This window comes from Watersipora subatra, chromosome 3, assembly GCF_963576615.1.
Source record: "Watersipora subatra chromosome 3, tzWatSuba1.1, whole genome shotgun sequence".
Classification (NCBI taxonomy): domain Eukaryota; kingdom Metazoa; phylum Bryozoa; class Gymnolaemata; order Cheilostomatida; family Watersiporidae; genus Watersipora; species Watersipora subatra.
Window position 1 is genome coordinate 44,238,612 of NC_088710.1, and position 17,336 is coordinate 44,255,947.

A 17,336-nucleotide genomic window follows, 5' to 3' on the forward strand; every position below is an offset into this window, starting at 1 on the left:
TATATGTGTATGCATACACTGATCATGACAATTTCAGTTGACTGCATATTTGGAGTTGTTTTACAGTATGAAAGACAACTCTCAATCAACCTTATGCTGCACATGAATCTGCTCCTGTGGGCGGGTAATGCAGCTTGTAAAATGTAAAAATTTATAAAACAGATAAAGCAATTCTTGAAGGATAACTTGTTTGCCACTGGAAGCCTCGAAATACATGTACATACTGCATGTATATTTACTATTGGAGGTATGGCTATTCCATTCCCGATGTGACAAAGATGAAATACAGATCAATGTTCGATGTTATCTATTTAGGTGATTACATTTAAACTAAAACATGCTGAGCCTTGCAATTGGTAACCAGGTTGTTTACATTGACATCTCCAGTATAATAAATCCACCATATACCAGATAATGAAAGGAACTAAATCTCTTAGCAACAAATGAAAACCAGATTCTTTAACTTTATTCAGTCCATCTATTAAGGCTGAGATAAGAAACCAGCTGAAAGACAAAAGTGGACACCACTATATTGCATATTAAAAGATGAGCTGACCCCATTATACTGCATGTTAAAAGAAGAAAGGACACCACGATACTGCATATTAAAAGATGAATGGACACCATCATACTGCATATTAAAAGACGAGTGGACACCACCATACTGCATATTAAAAGATGAGTAGACACCACTATATTTGTATATCACAAGACATATCTTATCATCGTTCACAGAATGCTTGCTTGAACCAAAATTTTAATCATTTGGTACAAAAAACAACAAGTTATATAGTGTTCTATTTTATAAAAAACTCGCTAGGAGAGGTTAAAACTACTCCATTTAGTAAAGTAGCCATAGAGTTATCAAACACTATTCACAGAATAACATAGAGATGAGAGTTTAGAGAAACCATCTTAAATTGCATATGCAATGTATAAACTTAGCAAAAATAATTCATCCTAAAAGGAGTAATGTGGCAAGATAAAACAGCCCAAAACAAAACATGGTGCGGGACGAATTGCCTAGACCTAGCAATGCCTATGACTAGCCTTAGTATCACAACAGTTCCAACTTAAGATTGCTTGAGGGGAATGCACCCCTTCCCTACTAAGGCTCCAGTACTTTAGGTACATTCACTCCAGCTGGTCCTTGAAAGTGGTACCTAACAGAGAAATACAGACAGCTGAGTATGACGCCTTAGAAGTAGACATATCGGGTTGCCCTACATATATGTACATGTGCAGTCATGAAAATTGATCAAACCAAAGACCTCTATAAAATTATTAAACTACTTTAAATCCTTCAAGGCAGGGAAAGAGAAACAACAATAAATGATTTGCTATAAATGTAATTAACCAATTGGAACTCAGCATTGTGCAAGCAAAATACCTATCAATGATTGCTTTGCTATGAATGCGTTCTTTATGACTTGCTTGGCTACCAACTAACGCTTCACACCTTTGACACGTATCAAACTGTCAATCTGTCGTGTGAGGACTTAATACATTTTAATGATGAAGATGTCAATGAGAAAAAATTTAAGTACTTAAAATGACAAAATAAACGAACTTTTAGGTATAAAAATTCTTTTACATAAAATGACCAGTTGAAATGTCGACAACACAAAATGCTAAAAATACTGGCTAGGAGAAATGCTAGACAAATCAATTTTCTTATCAAATCACTCTTCCATTACATAATTTTCCACTAGAGAACCACCCAAAATACCACAGTGAAAGGTTTAACTGGTTTTGAAACCCAACATTATTAAACATTGGTCGCCATAAACCTTTCCGTACTTTGAGAAAACATAAGAAATACTAAACTGCGGTAACACACATTGCTTTGTTCATTCTGAATCTCCTATTGCTGTAGCCCAGAGATGGACACCCTGTCTAGACAGATTTTAGCTAGAAATAACTCTCTAACTTCTAGAAGAATGCATAGAGCTGTTTCCAGTCAATAGATTTTCTGAAGTCACAAAATTGTATTACCTTGGAGCTAAATAACCCAGGGGAGCCAGAGCTAACCTCTAAAACTAATTAGTTCAAAGGTGATTTAACAGTAATTTCCAAGGACAAATTCATAGCCAAACCATTGCATGTATTAGTAGAATTACAATTTGTACTATCCACTCCACTCTATTCAATCACATTCTATGTCTAACTTTCGTGTAGGAAAACAGACATCTTCATTTTTCACAAAACACTATTGGTAAACTTGGAACTGTAACAGAGAACATTTCAAATGAACAAACATTCACAGGTGGAATATATATATATATATATAGTCAAACCTCTACATATAAAATTAATTCATTCTGAACTGACAATTTGTATGCCAAAGCTGTTGCAGGTTGATGCGTATGTTCTCATGAAGATACACTGAATTTCCTTCAACTCCTTTTACAACTCAAAGATTAACGATAAATATCTCAGGAAACTACACCTAGCATCAACGTAATAAAAAAGATAAATTAAAAAATGAAATGCTTTAGATAAGTAAAAAGATGTTTTTATTTCTATTCTATCAGAGAGGCACCAAAGTGGAAATGTAAGTCCAGCAGGAAATGTAAGTCCAGCGATGCGTAGGCTCTGGAGTGAAGTGAGTCATAGAGATACGTGATACAACTTGCAGAGACTTACATGGACTCGGTTTACACTTGACCAACTTGGCTTATATTTTATATATATTTTGCATTATCAATTAGAAAGTTGCAATGTTGGAAACAACTAAAACCTGGTTCACACTACAGTGGACCCTCGCCATATGATATTAATTCATTCCAGTGATGGCATCGTAGGGCAAAAATGTCGTATAGAGGGGCATCGAAACCCATAGTAATGATCTATTGCAAACATTCTCTGGTGAAAATCATCAACATTTTATATGCATACTGTACATTAGTGTTGGGCCGGTATTTGGTTATCCTCTCTTACCGACACCGAGGGATTCTTGGTATCCGAGGAAACCAATCATTTTCGGTGACAGCTAGTTATCCGCGGCCGGTTTGATGTGATTGGGATTTATCCGTAAAAGCCTATCGGTAAATGGTTATCCGGATAGATTTTTGTTATGTGGGAAAAGCTTCGATTGTTATTGGTTAATCGCAAAACGCCTCTTTGACGAACATGCTAATCTCAGCGCGCATTGGTGAACGAATTCAACGAACATTTCCACACTTACCGTATTTACTATTATATTACGTTAAATTGATAATGCCACCAGCCTCGACGGTTTGGAGTTCTTCTCCAAAGATGGGAGGATGTATAAAGACTCTAACGACGACCTCGCTATGTTTCTATGCTAAATATGCTATGTTTCTTGGCAGCTAACCTCTGAATTGGACTGCATATAATTATGTGATTACATTACCTGATTACAATATGTGATAGTAAGATTTCTGTAAACTGTTTCAGCATATTTAACAAAAAGAGCCCCTTGCCATTAGCTATCTGTTCTCTATTATACATAGCGTTTGTATCAATGACTATATTTTTTAATAGAATAAACAATAAAAACATCTATCATGAAACTTATATTTCCATCTTTCTTTTCTTTTTTGGCTTGCTAAAACAAGGAGTCTCCTTGCCGTAACAATATACTGCTGCCTAAAGAATGTTTTGTGCACAGGCTACTAAATGTTATTCCAAACTTTTGATTAGGTTTCTGGTTAGTTCTCTGGTTGAAATATTCGGTTCAGTCATTGAGTGAGTAAAAAGCTTATAGTTTCTGTCTGAAGTATTCCTCACAGGTAGGACATGGTCTCAATCGACCTCCAAGCATAGATATGTGTTAAGAGTATTTCTGGCGTCAGATTGCAAAAACGGGTGGATTCTATAATCAGTGTACTCAAACAGGGTGGGTTGATGCCGCAACCTAGCTTTTTAGTAACAGAAGTTGGATATATTTAGTCCAATTTAGAATGATAGGGATGAGTGTCTCAAAATGCATTTTTATCTAAGTGCAGCCTTCAAAATCTTCTCAGTCTTTGTGAGAGGTAAATAAAACATTAAAACAATTTAAAAGCTCAAAAAAGTGCGATTTTATCACAGGCTAGCGTTGTTATCGCGCTTTTTGAGCTCATTTTTCTCGGCGTTCAGCCCATTAAACAGTCTGTAAAAAGCATCAAGCCATTTTAAACAGGTTATCTACCTTTCAAAAAATACTGAGATTATTTTCAGGCTGGATTTAGAAAATAATAGGTTTTAAGACATCCATCGCTATCGTTCTAAATCGGACTAAACATTCCCAACTTCTATTTCTACAAAAGCTAGGACACGTCACATATCTATGGGCGGAGCTTGTTGCCCCGACCGTGTTGTTTTTGAGACGGAAATTAAAATGCTGTAAAAAAGCCTTTATGAATTTGAAAGTTAGTAGACCAACCTTTATTTTGAGTACAAAATCGAAATCAGCGTGTCTGATTTACCTAATAACAACGATAAAGGTTGTTCGTGACAGTTATGGTTTAAAGTTTAAACCATTAAACTTTAAACCACTTAAGTTTAAACACACACTGAAAACCATATACCGAACGACAATTCCGACATTACCAAACTTTCTTGGGTGGCAAAGAATACCGAGGATGGTAAATACTGAGGATACCGATACCGGGAAAACCGATAAAAAGTGCAAGGATATCCGATTCGGCACTAAATTAGATACCGGCCCAACACTACTGTACATACTAAAAAATTAGTAACAAAATAGTATGTTAACCTTAGTAACTATAGTTACCTACATTAACTTTAGTGTATTTAATAGTTACGAGCTGTAATAAAATGTAACATTACAATGTACCATATGCAGTACGTACCGTAGGGAGTACTTCGATTTTCTTCAGGAGTACATGATTTTTTGCATGACATCACAAAACGGTCTCATCATAGCAATCCGTGTAAACCATACTTTTGCTAAGCAAGTTAGGTCGTCAACTGATAGAAGCGTTTTAGCGCAATTCAGAAACGTTCCTGATAGTAGTTGAACACTAAGAGAATGTGGTGATTTTCTAAAATTCAAATAGATTTAGATATGACAAATCAACTCACCCGAGAGAACCTGTAGCAGGTGTAGTCTCCATGTTAAATTCGCCAACAGGAACACCTCTCCTAGCAAGTTCTGGGGCAAAACCAGCGGCGGGATAAACGACTGAGGAGGTCCCAACCTAATATAGCAAAAGATGAACCCGTTTATATTTTATTAAACAAAACAACTTAAGAAAGGAATAACCATCTCTCTGACTCTCCGCTGTTCCAAAAATGCACTATCATCAGTTTCAGGAAGACATCGCGCTAAGTAACAATAACAATTACTAATAAGATCTATAAAAACTGTGAGCCTCTGGTACAAGAAGAGACTGACTTTGATTAGCATGCTTGTGAACAGGTACGCATAATATAAACTGCAACAAATGATCAAGCCAACACATATTTTGCTTTAATTAGAAACAATTGAAGTAGCAATAGAAAATAATAGTGAAAAAGCAAATACAAAAAGGTGCTGGAGAGGTGCTGGAGAGGTGCTGGAGAGGTGCTGGAGAGGTGATGGAGAGGTGCTGGAGAGGTGCTGGAGAGGTGCTGGAGAGGTGATGGAGAGGTGCTGGAGAGGTGCTGGAGAGGTGATGGAGAGGTGATGGAGAGGTGCTGGAGAGGTGCTGGAGAGGTGCTGGAGAGGTGCTGGAGAGGTGCTGGAGAGGTGCTGGAGAGGTGCTGGTTAATCAACAAAATCTGACAATTCCATCAGGAAGCTGAGACAGCGCTGTTGATAAACTGGGAGATAAACTTCATTTTATAATAAATTGAAAAAAGAGGAAGCATCTCCTAACAATTACAAAGCTATCAAAGCTTGTTTTGTTCCAATTTGAAAGTAATGTAAAGTGGATTATATAATAGTTTTATCTTTATTTTAAAGAAATCTGTTGCGAACCTTTTCCTCCCCAAACACATGTCTACTTGTAGCTTAAAATCAACGAAGTTGTCGAGAGGTTTTGAACAGAAAAGCATTCAGTTTCATAGCTCATCAAATTCAATGCCCAAGCTAAATAGCAAAGCTTAAATATATTTAGCTTTCCAAATAAAATTATAAACTTCTCGTAATAGATCATGGATTGTTGGGTGCTGTAAAGAGTTTTAATATGTAAAAAAGTAACAAAAGTTCTGCCTAGGATTTTGTTATAGTTGAAAAGTTTTTTTGTTAAATTCCCCAATCTGACAAGAGGCCTTTCCTACATGCAGATTTAGGTAGTCACAGAATATCCATACTGGTTACTATCTACTTACCAGCATACAAAGGTCACAATCAGCCAGTTCCTTTTCAACAGCATCCAGTACAGCCATCTCCAGGCTCTCCCCAAACCAAACTACATGGGGGCGTAACAGACCTCCGCAAGAGCTAATTTTGCATCTATGTAAGACACAGACAAGATGTCAAAAATAAATCAGAAAAAGTTGGTAGAGGTTATGCTATTTGCGCCAAAAAATAAATAGTTCAACTTAGCTGCGTAACAGCATTATAACTCTCTCAAAGGATTGCATAGTTTAAGAGTAACATACCATTATTGATCCTCGGTGGACAAATGCAAGTAGACAAAACATGTGATTGTTGCATAGAGTTAACTTATATCTTTGTAGCCTACCAAGTATCATGTGTCAAATGGCACATTTTAAGCGGCTCATGTCAAATGCCACCCACATGCCGAGGTGGCATATGTCAAGACCCAGATTTGCCGTATCATATATTAAGTGGCACATACAGTATATAGTAAAGGGGTGGTCACATGAGAGCCGAAATGAACTAAATGAAGCAAAACGACGTCGCTGTCAGTTGTAAACTGTTCCAATTCCAGCTGTACACTAACCATTTCGGTCTTGCTCGAAACTTCGTGGCCGAACCCTTGCTCTTATTGGCTGGTTAAAATTCTAGCAAGCACGCATCACATTTCTCTTTTAAGTGCGTGTGAGCAAAGTTGAAAAAGAAATGGGATGATACTTTTATTTCGTTAAATAAACAACATGAAGCAATTTACGACAAGGCTCACCCGGACTTGTGATTGTGTTGCATAAATGTAAGATGTTGCACTTAAATTTTGCATAAATGTAAGATAATGGTTGTGGTTTTCTTTCGTGTAGAATAGAAGTAATGTGTCACACTCATCCTGACGAAGTATCGTTGACTGATTTATTTATGTAAAACCACAGTACTATGATAAAGACTGTTTTTGTTTGTTATGTGCTCCGCTTAAAAAAACTTCATATGTCAATAAAAAATATAATTATGTTGATGGGAAGGGTTAGCAAAATCTTTGTATCGAATGATTTATTTTGAGCAGCTGAACAAGCTTCTGATAAATCTGCTGCGTAATTATAATTAATAATTGTTCCTCAAAGTTTTTTGTTTACAATAGAATTATTTAGCTCAAATACATAAAAACTACCAATGAAACAGTGTCCTGTTTCCATACATATAGTATCTAGGAAGCGAAGTGACTTCGAATGCCGTGTGACATGTGGCTTAGCCGAACCAAAGTAAAACAACCTCCGAACCAAACCAAAGTCATCGTGTCATCGGCCATCGTGTGACCACGGCTTAACAAGTACCTAGTGCCACATGTCAAACAATACCAGTAAAATGTGAGGCCTAAACTGTCATATATCAAGTAGCTAGAGCTGTAAATATAGGAAGGCAATAATCTAAACCTGATACCTTGGCAAGTCCTTGTCAGGAATGGCAGCGGATGGAGTTCCGGGATCTGGTTCTCTACAAGACGCAAAGCAGCAACAATCAAACAAACTTGCAACAATAAAGACTCATCTAAAAGGTCGATGTAGGAAATTAGGTATTGTCTAAGTACTCTTACATTATTTGATGCCTGACCGAGGAGCCTAAGACTAGATTCTCAAAGAGAATATCAAAACATGCGACAATAATAGTTACACGAAAACAATTAAAAGGCACTGGAATCATAATTTCAAAGATTGCACAAAGATTTGCAGTTTTATACTCATAAAAATGATACAAAAACAATCCAGAGATTAATAAAGAAGGAAAACCTCTTCAGACACTAAGGAGTAGTTCCAGCAGCAGTGCAAAATTATTGAGCTTCCACACATCCGACATCAATTTCTATAAAACTATTTAGTGTTACAGGCATACATGTTAGCCATTCTATGTGGCAAATAATTTAACCGTTGAATAGATTTCATAAAAAATAAACATCATTTTTCAAAAAACCTCAAACTCCCTTAATGCTTCAACCAAAATTAAAACTTTAAAACTTTGCAATGGTCTAGTACAGCGTTATTAATACTGAGTGCAACACCACACGTTCTCTGTCACATGTGACACCTATTTTTGGCACGTGTTGACCCCTGCTACCACCTGCACAACTGATCACAATCCTATAATTTTATATTGTTTAGACGATAGCTTACATTGCTTACCTATCTTATGTGGGCATGTACGTATAATAGCATCTTATGTGGGCTTGTGTAATATCACATTATGCGGGCATGTGTAACATCACGTTATGCGGGCATGTGTAATATCATGCGATGTTCATATTCTATATATAATGGTTAAAATACTAATGTCTTTATGACGTAGAATGCTTGTATTAGTCGGTTCCTAGAGTTCTGACTATTTATATTATATTTGAAATACCTATAAAATATTATGTTTTAGTGATATTTGCAGTGTCTAGGCCATGTCTGCTTTGCATTACCAATATTTATATGTATGTTGTTTATGTCATTCTATGCTTACATTGTCCAAATTTATAGTGTACTTATAGCATATAACATTTAGATCTTTAGACCAAATTCATGTTACTTATGTCATAATACAGTCATATCTCTACATAAGAGTGCCCCATCATGCGAGAAACTCTAGATATGAGCTGACTTTCGACCAAGTTTTTTCTTTGAGATATGAGCAAACGAGCCGGTTCTCAATGGTCACTAAGTGGCAAAGTATGCGAGGGGCCGCTTTTGAGAACAGCATCGCTCGGTTTTCTCCTCAAATCAGCTTGAAAAGGTTGGCTAAAAGTTACAATGAATGCGAGCCAAAACGCGGCTAACCGGAAACGGATACTAAAAAAATAAGATGGCAAAATTAGAGTAAGTTTCGTGAAAGATTTAAACTTAGCTTAAAGTGTGTCTTTAGTCCAAATTTATACAAGTTAAATTCAAAGTTTCTATCATTACGGTCACAAAGTTTAGTGTACTGAAGGCGTTGCTCTCAGGTCTCTCCCAGACAGCTGCTATCCCTAACGTCTGTCTCAAAGGTAAAAGCTCCATAAAGTAGTGTACATAGTGATGATACATTTTATTGCAGATATAGGTATTTGTTATTTTTATAGCGCATATACTGAATGAAAACAATTAAAAACATGTTTTCTATCATAATATCCTGTGTAAGCGTTTTTACAAAGTATGCTAACAGATTAAATTGCACTTAGATACTTTATATAAGAAATAGTGCCTTCAGACATGAGTAAATTGACATACGAGCTCACTCCCAGAACACAGGTACGACTATGTCTTCATAAATCATATCTATAAATCTTCATTATTCTAAGTTAATAACATATTATGTTCAAATTATGATACTACTCGTGTGAATTGTTTCCAGTGTCCTATTGTGCTTGTTGTTCATCTTTGTTATGGTGCATATTGTTCTTGGTCTATTATGGCACTGTAATTTAAAAGGATAACTAGTCTTTAAAAACAGAGCTCTGGATGATATACATTTAGTAAATGTGGCAAAGTTTCAGGGGTATTTCTGAAGAAAGCCTTAGGCATACAACTCTTTTTTAGGTGCCAGGGTACCAGGCTATGCCCTCCTTCCAACACATGAAAGGGAAAAGAACACACAAATCAGTGACTATTCCGGAATCATCAGGATGCTATCAGTGAGCTTCTGTTATCTGGTGATGAAACACGGTTGTTCCAAACTTGGTCACTTTTGCAATTGTGTGGCTTGAAAAACTGCTAACAGCTTAAATAAATTTTGCTTCACCATGCTTTACACTTCGCTTTATGTTAACAAAACTAACTTATTTGCTGAAATTAATTTTGTACAACCAAAAGCTTAGGAGCGCTTCTTTAAACACCCAACACATTACCATGCCTCCAATAAACCTATCTACATGTCTAGGAGTAAAGTTGAACAGAACATTTAGGCTAGCCTCAGCTGTAAGATAATAACTTACCCGGCATTTCTCAAAGCCTCACAGATAGGTGAATCCCTATTGACCGCTATGTCTCCACACTTCAAACACCTGGTTTTGAACAGATTCCCTGAGAAATACCATTCATAAGGTGTATTGCCAAATCATTATTGATCTACATGTATCTTAACTCTTTGGTAACTGAATTTATTTCTTTACCGGGACATAATTGCGTATTCAATAAAACTTAATATTCAACAAGGGCGCATATAAATCGTCATAATTTTTAAATAGTAGTCTATAAAATATTTTGGTATCAAATTAATCAGCACAAAATTTTACATCAGTTGATGCCATGAAAAAATCAAGTTTTTGCAAAGCAAAACTATGCTCAGGATGGGATGTGAACGTAATTTTTATCGGCTCAATTATTGACTCAGATAATTGTGTCCTTTCATTTAAATACAGACACAATAGGCTAATTAACTACTCACTAATCAGAAACATTTTATACCAAACCTTTTGAAGATAAACCATATACAGACGCTTTGCCAAGCCGTACTGCATGGTTAATGGTAGCAAAAGAGTTAATGTGTTCACATTATCTAGCTCAACAAATAAACAAAGAAGTTGTCTGACCACTGTGAAGCAGATAATTCCAGTTTTGAGGATCAGAGAAGTTATTAAAGCATGTTAGGACAGACAACACTGGTACCATGTTAGGACAGACAACACTGGTACCATGTTAGGACAGACAACACTGGTACCATGTTAGGACAGACAACACTGGTACCATGTTAGGACAGATAACACTGGTACCATGTTAAGACAGACAACACTGGTACCATGTTAGGACAGACAACACTGGTACCGCGTTAGGACAGACAACACTGGTACCGTGTTAGGACAGACAACACTGGTACCATGTTAGGACAGACAACACTGGCACCATGTTAGGACAGACAACACCGGTACCATGTTAGGACAGACAACACCGGTACCATGTTAGGACAGACAACACCGGTACTATGTTAGGACAGACAACACTGGTACCATGTTAGGACAGACAACACTGGTACCATGTTAGGACAGACAACACTGGTACCATGTTAGGACAAACAACACTGGTACCATGTTAGGACAGACAACACTGGTACCATGTTAGGACAGACAACACTGGTACCATGTTAGAACAGACAACACTGGTACCATGCCTTCACTTTTAGCAAAAGATAAATAAAAACAGCAGATACTTAACAGAAACTTGACTGTTTAAAGTTTAGACAAACAACAATTTATAACAACCGTGTAAAAAGGAAATGAGTCAAAACTGCTACCATCATGGAAAAAAAAGTGGATGCTGTAGTTTGCTAACTGAAGAGTTGGTGACTTACTGGATAGAAGATCAGTTGTTTAGAGAACCTTGTCTGGTTGGGACAACTAAGTCTGGCTAAAACGTGGTTATTCAGTGAGGGTTACCTGGCTAGTGAGTTTCTGTCTGGTTGTGAAGTTTTACTTGAGAGGTATTTATATGAAGAAAGGCATTATCTGGGTGAAACAGACATTATTCGGTTGAAAGAGATGCTGATGGGTTGTAAAGATGTTATCTGACTAAAGAGTTGAGAGTTTACTGACTGGAAAAGCAGTATTTTGGTTAGAAATAGACGGGATTGGCTAGATTTCTTGGATTGGGAAAAGAAAACGGAAAGGAAAAGATTGTCTGGTTGAAAAGCAGTCATATGGTTGACAAACGATTACCAGGTCGGAAGATTTTTCTCTGAATAAATGAAGCATGACTTGACCAGAACAAACACCCTAACTTGGAAAGCCCATGTATGGGTGAAAAGGCATTATTTCGTCATAAAAAGACAGGATCAAACTGGAAGAGGTACTGAAACATTTGCCTGAGATAAACAGTTTTCTAGAGTTAAATGAAACATGAACTATCGAACTGTACGAGCTGGAAATTATAAGAGTGGTCACACTAATGACCAGGAAACCTACTGACACCTGATGCATTAAACAGCAAATAAGAAACAAGGACGGAATTCTATAATTTTTACACACTTGGAACTAATAAACCAAGTTCATTTTGATATTTACCAATACTAGACATCAACTCACAGAATGATGAAATACCCAATACTGCAAATATCAATTTTCCACTACTCTGGCTTCGCAGAAGCAAAACAAGTAAAACTAATTATATTGATATACAAGCTACAGCTAAGAAATAAAAATTAACTTTATAAAATATCTGCCACAAAATACCACGATTAGTTGAATTATAGTTTTTTTGAACAGCCATACTAGTGATGCTACAAACATTTAGAAGGCTCAATGACTTATGGAAATTCATGAACACAAAGAGAACAACTCTACAAAAAAGCTGTCTCTGTGATGAACTTGTCACCTGTTCAAAACGGTCCAGGTTTGATTCCTAAGATCAACCATAGCTGTATAGCCATAGTTTCTTTGCGTTTTTTTTAATTTTTCTGTTGTACACTGCTTTTTAGTTAGTTTACTTGCTGTGGTACCTTGTGGAAAACATATTGTAAAATATGACTATTAATTACCATAATAAAAATTGCTCATATATATAACCATACCATTTTCAGATCAGACATTGCAACTGACATATACACACCATGTAATTCCAAGATACGCTCTGAACCAGCTAGCTTGTGTAGCCCGTCTATATTCTGAGTTATAACTGTCAGCTTGCGACCCTCTGCCTTAAATCTCTTCTCACACTCTGCTATAGCAATGTGCGCCTACAATCAACACAACACTGGTAATGACTATTTTCTCTGGTGTAGTCTTCACTTGTATTTGAAATATACAAGATTGCATTTCCTACCACAACTGTTTACAACAGTTGCAATCACATAAACTACAAGGTTTTGGTTCTGTAGTGAGTTCATTCAAAACTCGACACCGATGAAACCTACGATTTGCTGTATTGAACAGCCTTGCGCTCGATAAGAAATATATAATAGATCAGGAAAATATTATGAACCATGATATATCTACAAACAAGTGAGCATGACTTGTGGATATTCTCATGAGTAAGTGAGCCAGCCAAAAACACTGGCCAAAATTAATTACCATAAGATTAGCACAAAGGCTAGCTTTTTACACAATTTTTCATGTCCAACAAAACATTATACGGAAGATATTAAACCAAACAGAAGGCCAACAAACTACAGCAGACCTTATAATACAATCGAGGCCAGTGTCTTCCAAAAGACTTATGCAACACTATGTGGATCCTTATAACAACTCACTGGGTTGGGGGCCTTGGATACCATCACTTCCCTCCGGTAATGATAAAACTCCCATACCAAAGACCTGTTCTCATTAAATGCTTCCAGAGTTGCGAGCTCCTGCGAGGAAATACAAATGTAGACTAGAAAACTGCCAACCTTTCTCAGATCATTTGGTCAATCAGGTTTTTGTCACAAACAGGCCCAAAACATTAAAACTTTTATCAAAACTGTATTTAAAAAAGGGTTTTGCAGGATGGTTGACTATATTTATATCCGATAGTCCATGCCTTTAGTTCTTGTTACGATGCCATAAAAATCATGAGATCAACAATTGACAAGACCTAGCACCTTTGTGGCTCTGAGATGCGAGATTTTTGAGTCTCTGAAATTTGAGAAAAGGCTTTCCCCTCCGTGTCTAATAATTTTAATAACAGTTCGCGATAAATGGTGTTCCAATGATAAGGATCCCAAGAGGATATACAAAGCAAATCAGCTTTGACCTATGTAAATAGTCTGTCCATTTAACTCTTTCGCTCCCACAGGCCTAGCAGTGTAGCTTGGCAAACCGTTTGTGTAGGACCAAGAGCCATGTGGTGCGGCTTTGGTAGGCTTCGTACAAAAGGTTTCTGATTAGTGAGCAGTTATTAATTAGACTATCGTGTCTGTACTTAGACAAAAGGAAACAATTATCTGCATGTGTTGAGCCAATAGAAGATATGTTTACAACCCATTGAGCCAATAGAAGATATGTTTACAACCCATTCTGAGAGTAGTTTTACTTTGCAAAAACATTATTCTTTTATCGTAATTTCTTCTTAGCAATGACAAGTCGTGTCAGACGCATTACAGCTACAGAGGTTTCACTAATTGTAGATCAATAGACTTGGGGTGATTGTTATTGAACAGTAATAGTACTGAGAGTGATTATTTTATTTTTTAGCAATAATAATAATGTCGTAAACTGTAATATTGATAACTCATCTGACATGCTCACAGTAGTAGCGAAAATGGCCAAAAAAGGGTCCGAGCTCATTTTGCAACACATTTGTGGTATTTTTATAGCATCAGCTGATGTAAAATTTTGTGCTGATTAATTTGGTATCAAAACATTTTTATAGACTGCGTAGTTCCAAAGTTATGGCAATTTATATGCATCCTTGTCCAATACAGTATTAGGGTTTACCAAATAATTATGACTCAGTAAAGAAATTAATTTGGGAGCACAAGATTTAATAAAACATCAACCCTGAAGCAATTTGGCTAATTAAAAACATATAGAGCAATTATGACAGTGTGACGGAAACAAGTGTCTTCTGATATGGCAGTAAAATGAGCCATGCAACAATGAAAAAACTGCAACCAAAAATTAAAAAAAGATGGATGAAGTAAAATTAAGTCACCTGTGCATTCCATTTTCTCCAGAATCCCCCAGCACCTCTGAAGGTTGGCACACCACTTTCTGCACTGACTCCAGCTCCAGTAAGCACAACCAGATTTTTGCAACTTTTAACAAGTTCTCGGAATGCATTCATGTCGCTGCTAATGTTGGCCATTAGACCTTTTGCTACAAAGATAAGTTCTTTGTGAACTCTAGGCTTGACCAACTATCTTTCAAACTAGGGATGGACAAGATAACAATAGCAATATTCTGTAGTTGTCTTCTCGATAATATAAATCGAAGTGAAACTGCCCTATCATGTTATTGATCTTACCGGTAGTTACTTTTACTTATCGATAGTTCACACCTCAATATATTGTTAGTCAATTTTTTTTGCTGCAGATTGTTGTTTTTTTGCGGTTCATCATTTTTATTCATGAATCACGATATCACGATTGCTGTGGCTGTGATTTTGTTGCTGAACCAAAGGTATTTTCTTTATCTTAATAAATGCTGACTGAAGCCTAAGCACCCAACTGAATCTTTTAAAGACTATTTTTGCACACACACAATCTTATCATTTCAGTAGATCTTATACCATGAGAATTCTTGTTCCCTTGATAATTATAGAGATTTTTGTTATTCTTTTCTGTCAACTCAATGTTTTATTTGACCGATAGGACGATAGTTATTTTATTTCGGTAGGTAGTTGATTGCATCACCAATATCTAGTAGTTATCGGTAACTCGATATATCAAGAAGACAACTCCCAAAGATACGCTATTAGCATATCAGTATTCATGGTCCATCCCTATTTCAAACCAATAACAGCAAAACAAACATCATTTTAGATAATAGATATTGTGAAGCTGCTTGTGCACTAAATGATGAATGGGCAGATTGATGAAAAATGCACACAATTGGCCGATCTTTGGACAACTCAGGTTATAACACCCAAATAGTAATGCTTCAATGCCAAATGAATGTGCCTTGATGTCATCTTGAGCGGTGATCAATTTTCCTTTTAAACAAATTTAGCAGCATCAACTTTTATTATTGAACCTTGGTATACACAGTGCTGCAACGATTGTCTGATAACAGTTTATAGTAATGAAAAGTTTATTTTTAAGTATATTGCCCAAAACATTTAGTATAAATACAAAACAAATAACTGCTCCTACAACGTAAATGGAACATTTACTTTATAGGGAATTTACATTATACGAACAGTAAAATAGATGCAAATTGCCTAATCTGTACCAAGATATTTCCAAACACACCCTTTTGGCCATACAAAAAATATAAAATAGACTTAACTTTTGCCTTTGATGACTGTACCATAACTGCAGTATTATTGGTTTGTGTCGACAACTTTTCTCCTTTTCTTATCACTTTCACACGTTTTATAGGTCATGACTGTCGTAATTTTACAATAAAATAAGTACATTTTCGATGCCCATTTACAATGATTTGTTTATTTCTTCTAGAAACAAAATTTTATTCTGCAAAGGAAAACTAATAACAAATCTGTACCAATCGACGCCTTTAATTATTAATGAACAATTGCGCAGCTACTTATTCTCCATGTTTTGTCAACGCTTTTGACGACCTATCACGGCGAACTTGAATGTCATAGAACTTGAATATGTAATAGAGATAACGCTATACGTATGTCATTTTGTCTCACAAATGCGGCGAGAAAAAGAAAGTGACACGTGAAGGCTAATTACAAGATTATCGTAAATCAAATTGAATTTGAGAATTTGCACTTTTTTGACACTTTACGTTATATGGAATTCTTTACGTTATACAAAGCAAAAAAACTTTACTTACATTTTGTACACTATGTGGAATTTACATTATATAGGAGATATATGTTATAGGAGTGTTTTCTGTATACTACATTACGTTTACGATGTGACATGAAATCTCAAACTTTTCAGAAACTGCAAAGATTCAAAAAACTTTTTGTTTGATTTATTTCAAGGGTAAATTTAAATGGGTCCTATCTTTATGTGATGATGCGTTTAAATGCTGCAGACTAGACATCTTCCCACTGACTACACAGCACTTCCTCTAAACGTACCAAGTCAGACCTCGACATAGAATGTAAAATTTTCTATGCATGTTAAAACTGTTGTGCTGTCACAAAGATTTCCATAAGAATACATTTTATTGCACGTTATTTGTTCCAAAGTCAAACAAATTAATGATCAATACTTTAGGTGTCTACTTATAACAAGTGTTCTGAATGAAAGTATGCAAGAAATGAAATACAAAATTAAGATGTGTAATCAATTAAACTAATGGAGTAATAATGAATAGAAATATGATTCTTTGTTACCATAGCCTGAAGGCACTAGTACCTAAACCAGCATGTGTTTCTTAGGCTAGGAAACAATTTGAAGTGTGTTTTACCATTTTACCAAATAAACCAAGTAACTATCAAAATATCCGACTCATAGAAGAACTCATCTCACTATACACATGTGAAGCCTATCTCTTAATGCTTTGCTAAGG

At 36.0% G+C, this 17,336-nt stretch overlaps 1 protein-coding gene across 1 annotated transcript; it reads right to left on the bottom strand.

The window, feature by feature from the left end:
• Positions 1-510: 510 nt before the first annotated feature.
• On the bottom strand, positions 511-15,002 carry LOC137389631 (NAD-dependent protein deacylase sirtuin-5, mitochondrial-like). The gene is made up of 8 exons (XM_068075690.1): positions 14,839-15,002; positions 13,457-13,555; positions 12,817-12,943; positions 10,212-10,299; positions 7,706-7,759; positions 6,283-6,406; positions 5,053-5,168; positions 511-1,163 (listed from the first exon to the last, which is right to left on the bottom strand). Exons 1-8 carry the CDS (start codon positions 14,989-14,991, stop codon positions 1,109-1,111), a joined length of 816 nt encoding a protein of 271 aa, XP_067931791.1. The 5' UTR covers positions 14,992-15,002; the 3' UTR covers positions 511-1,108.
• Positions 15,003-17,336: the final 2,334 nt, after the last annotated feature.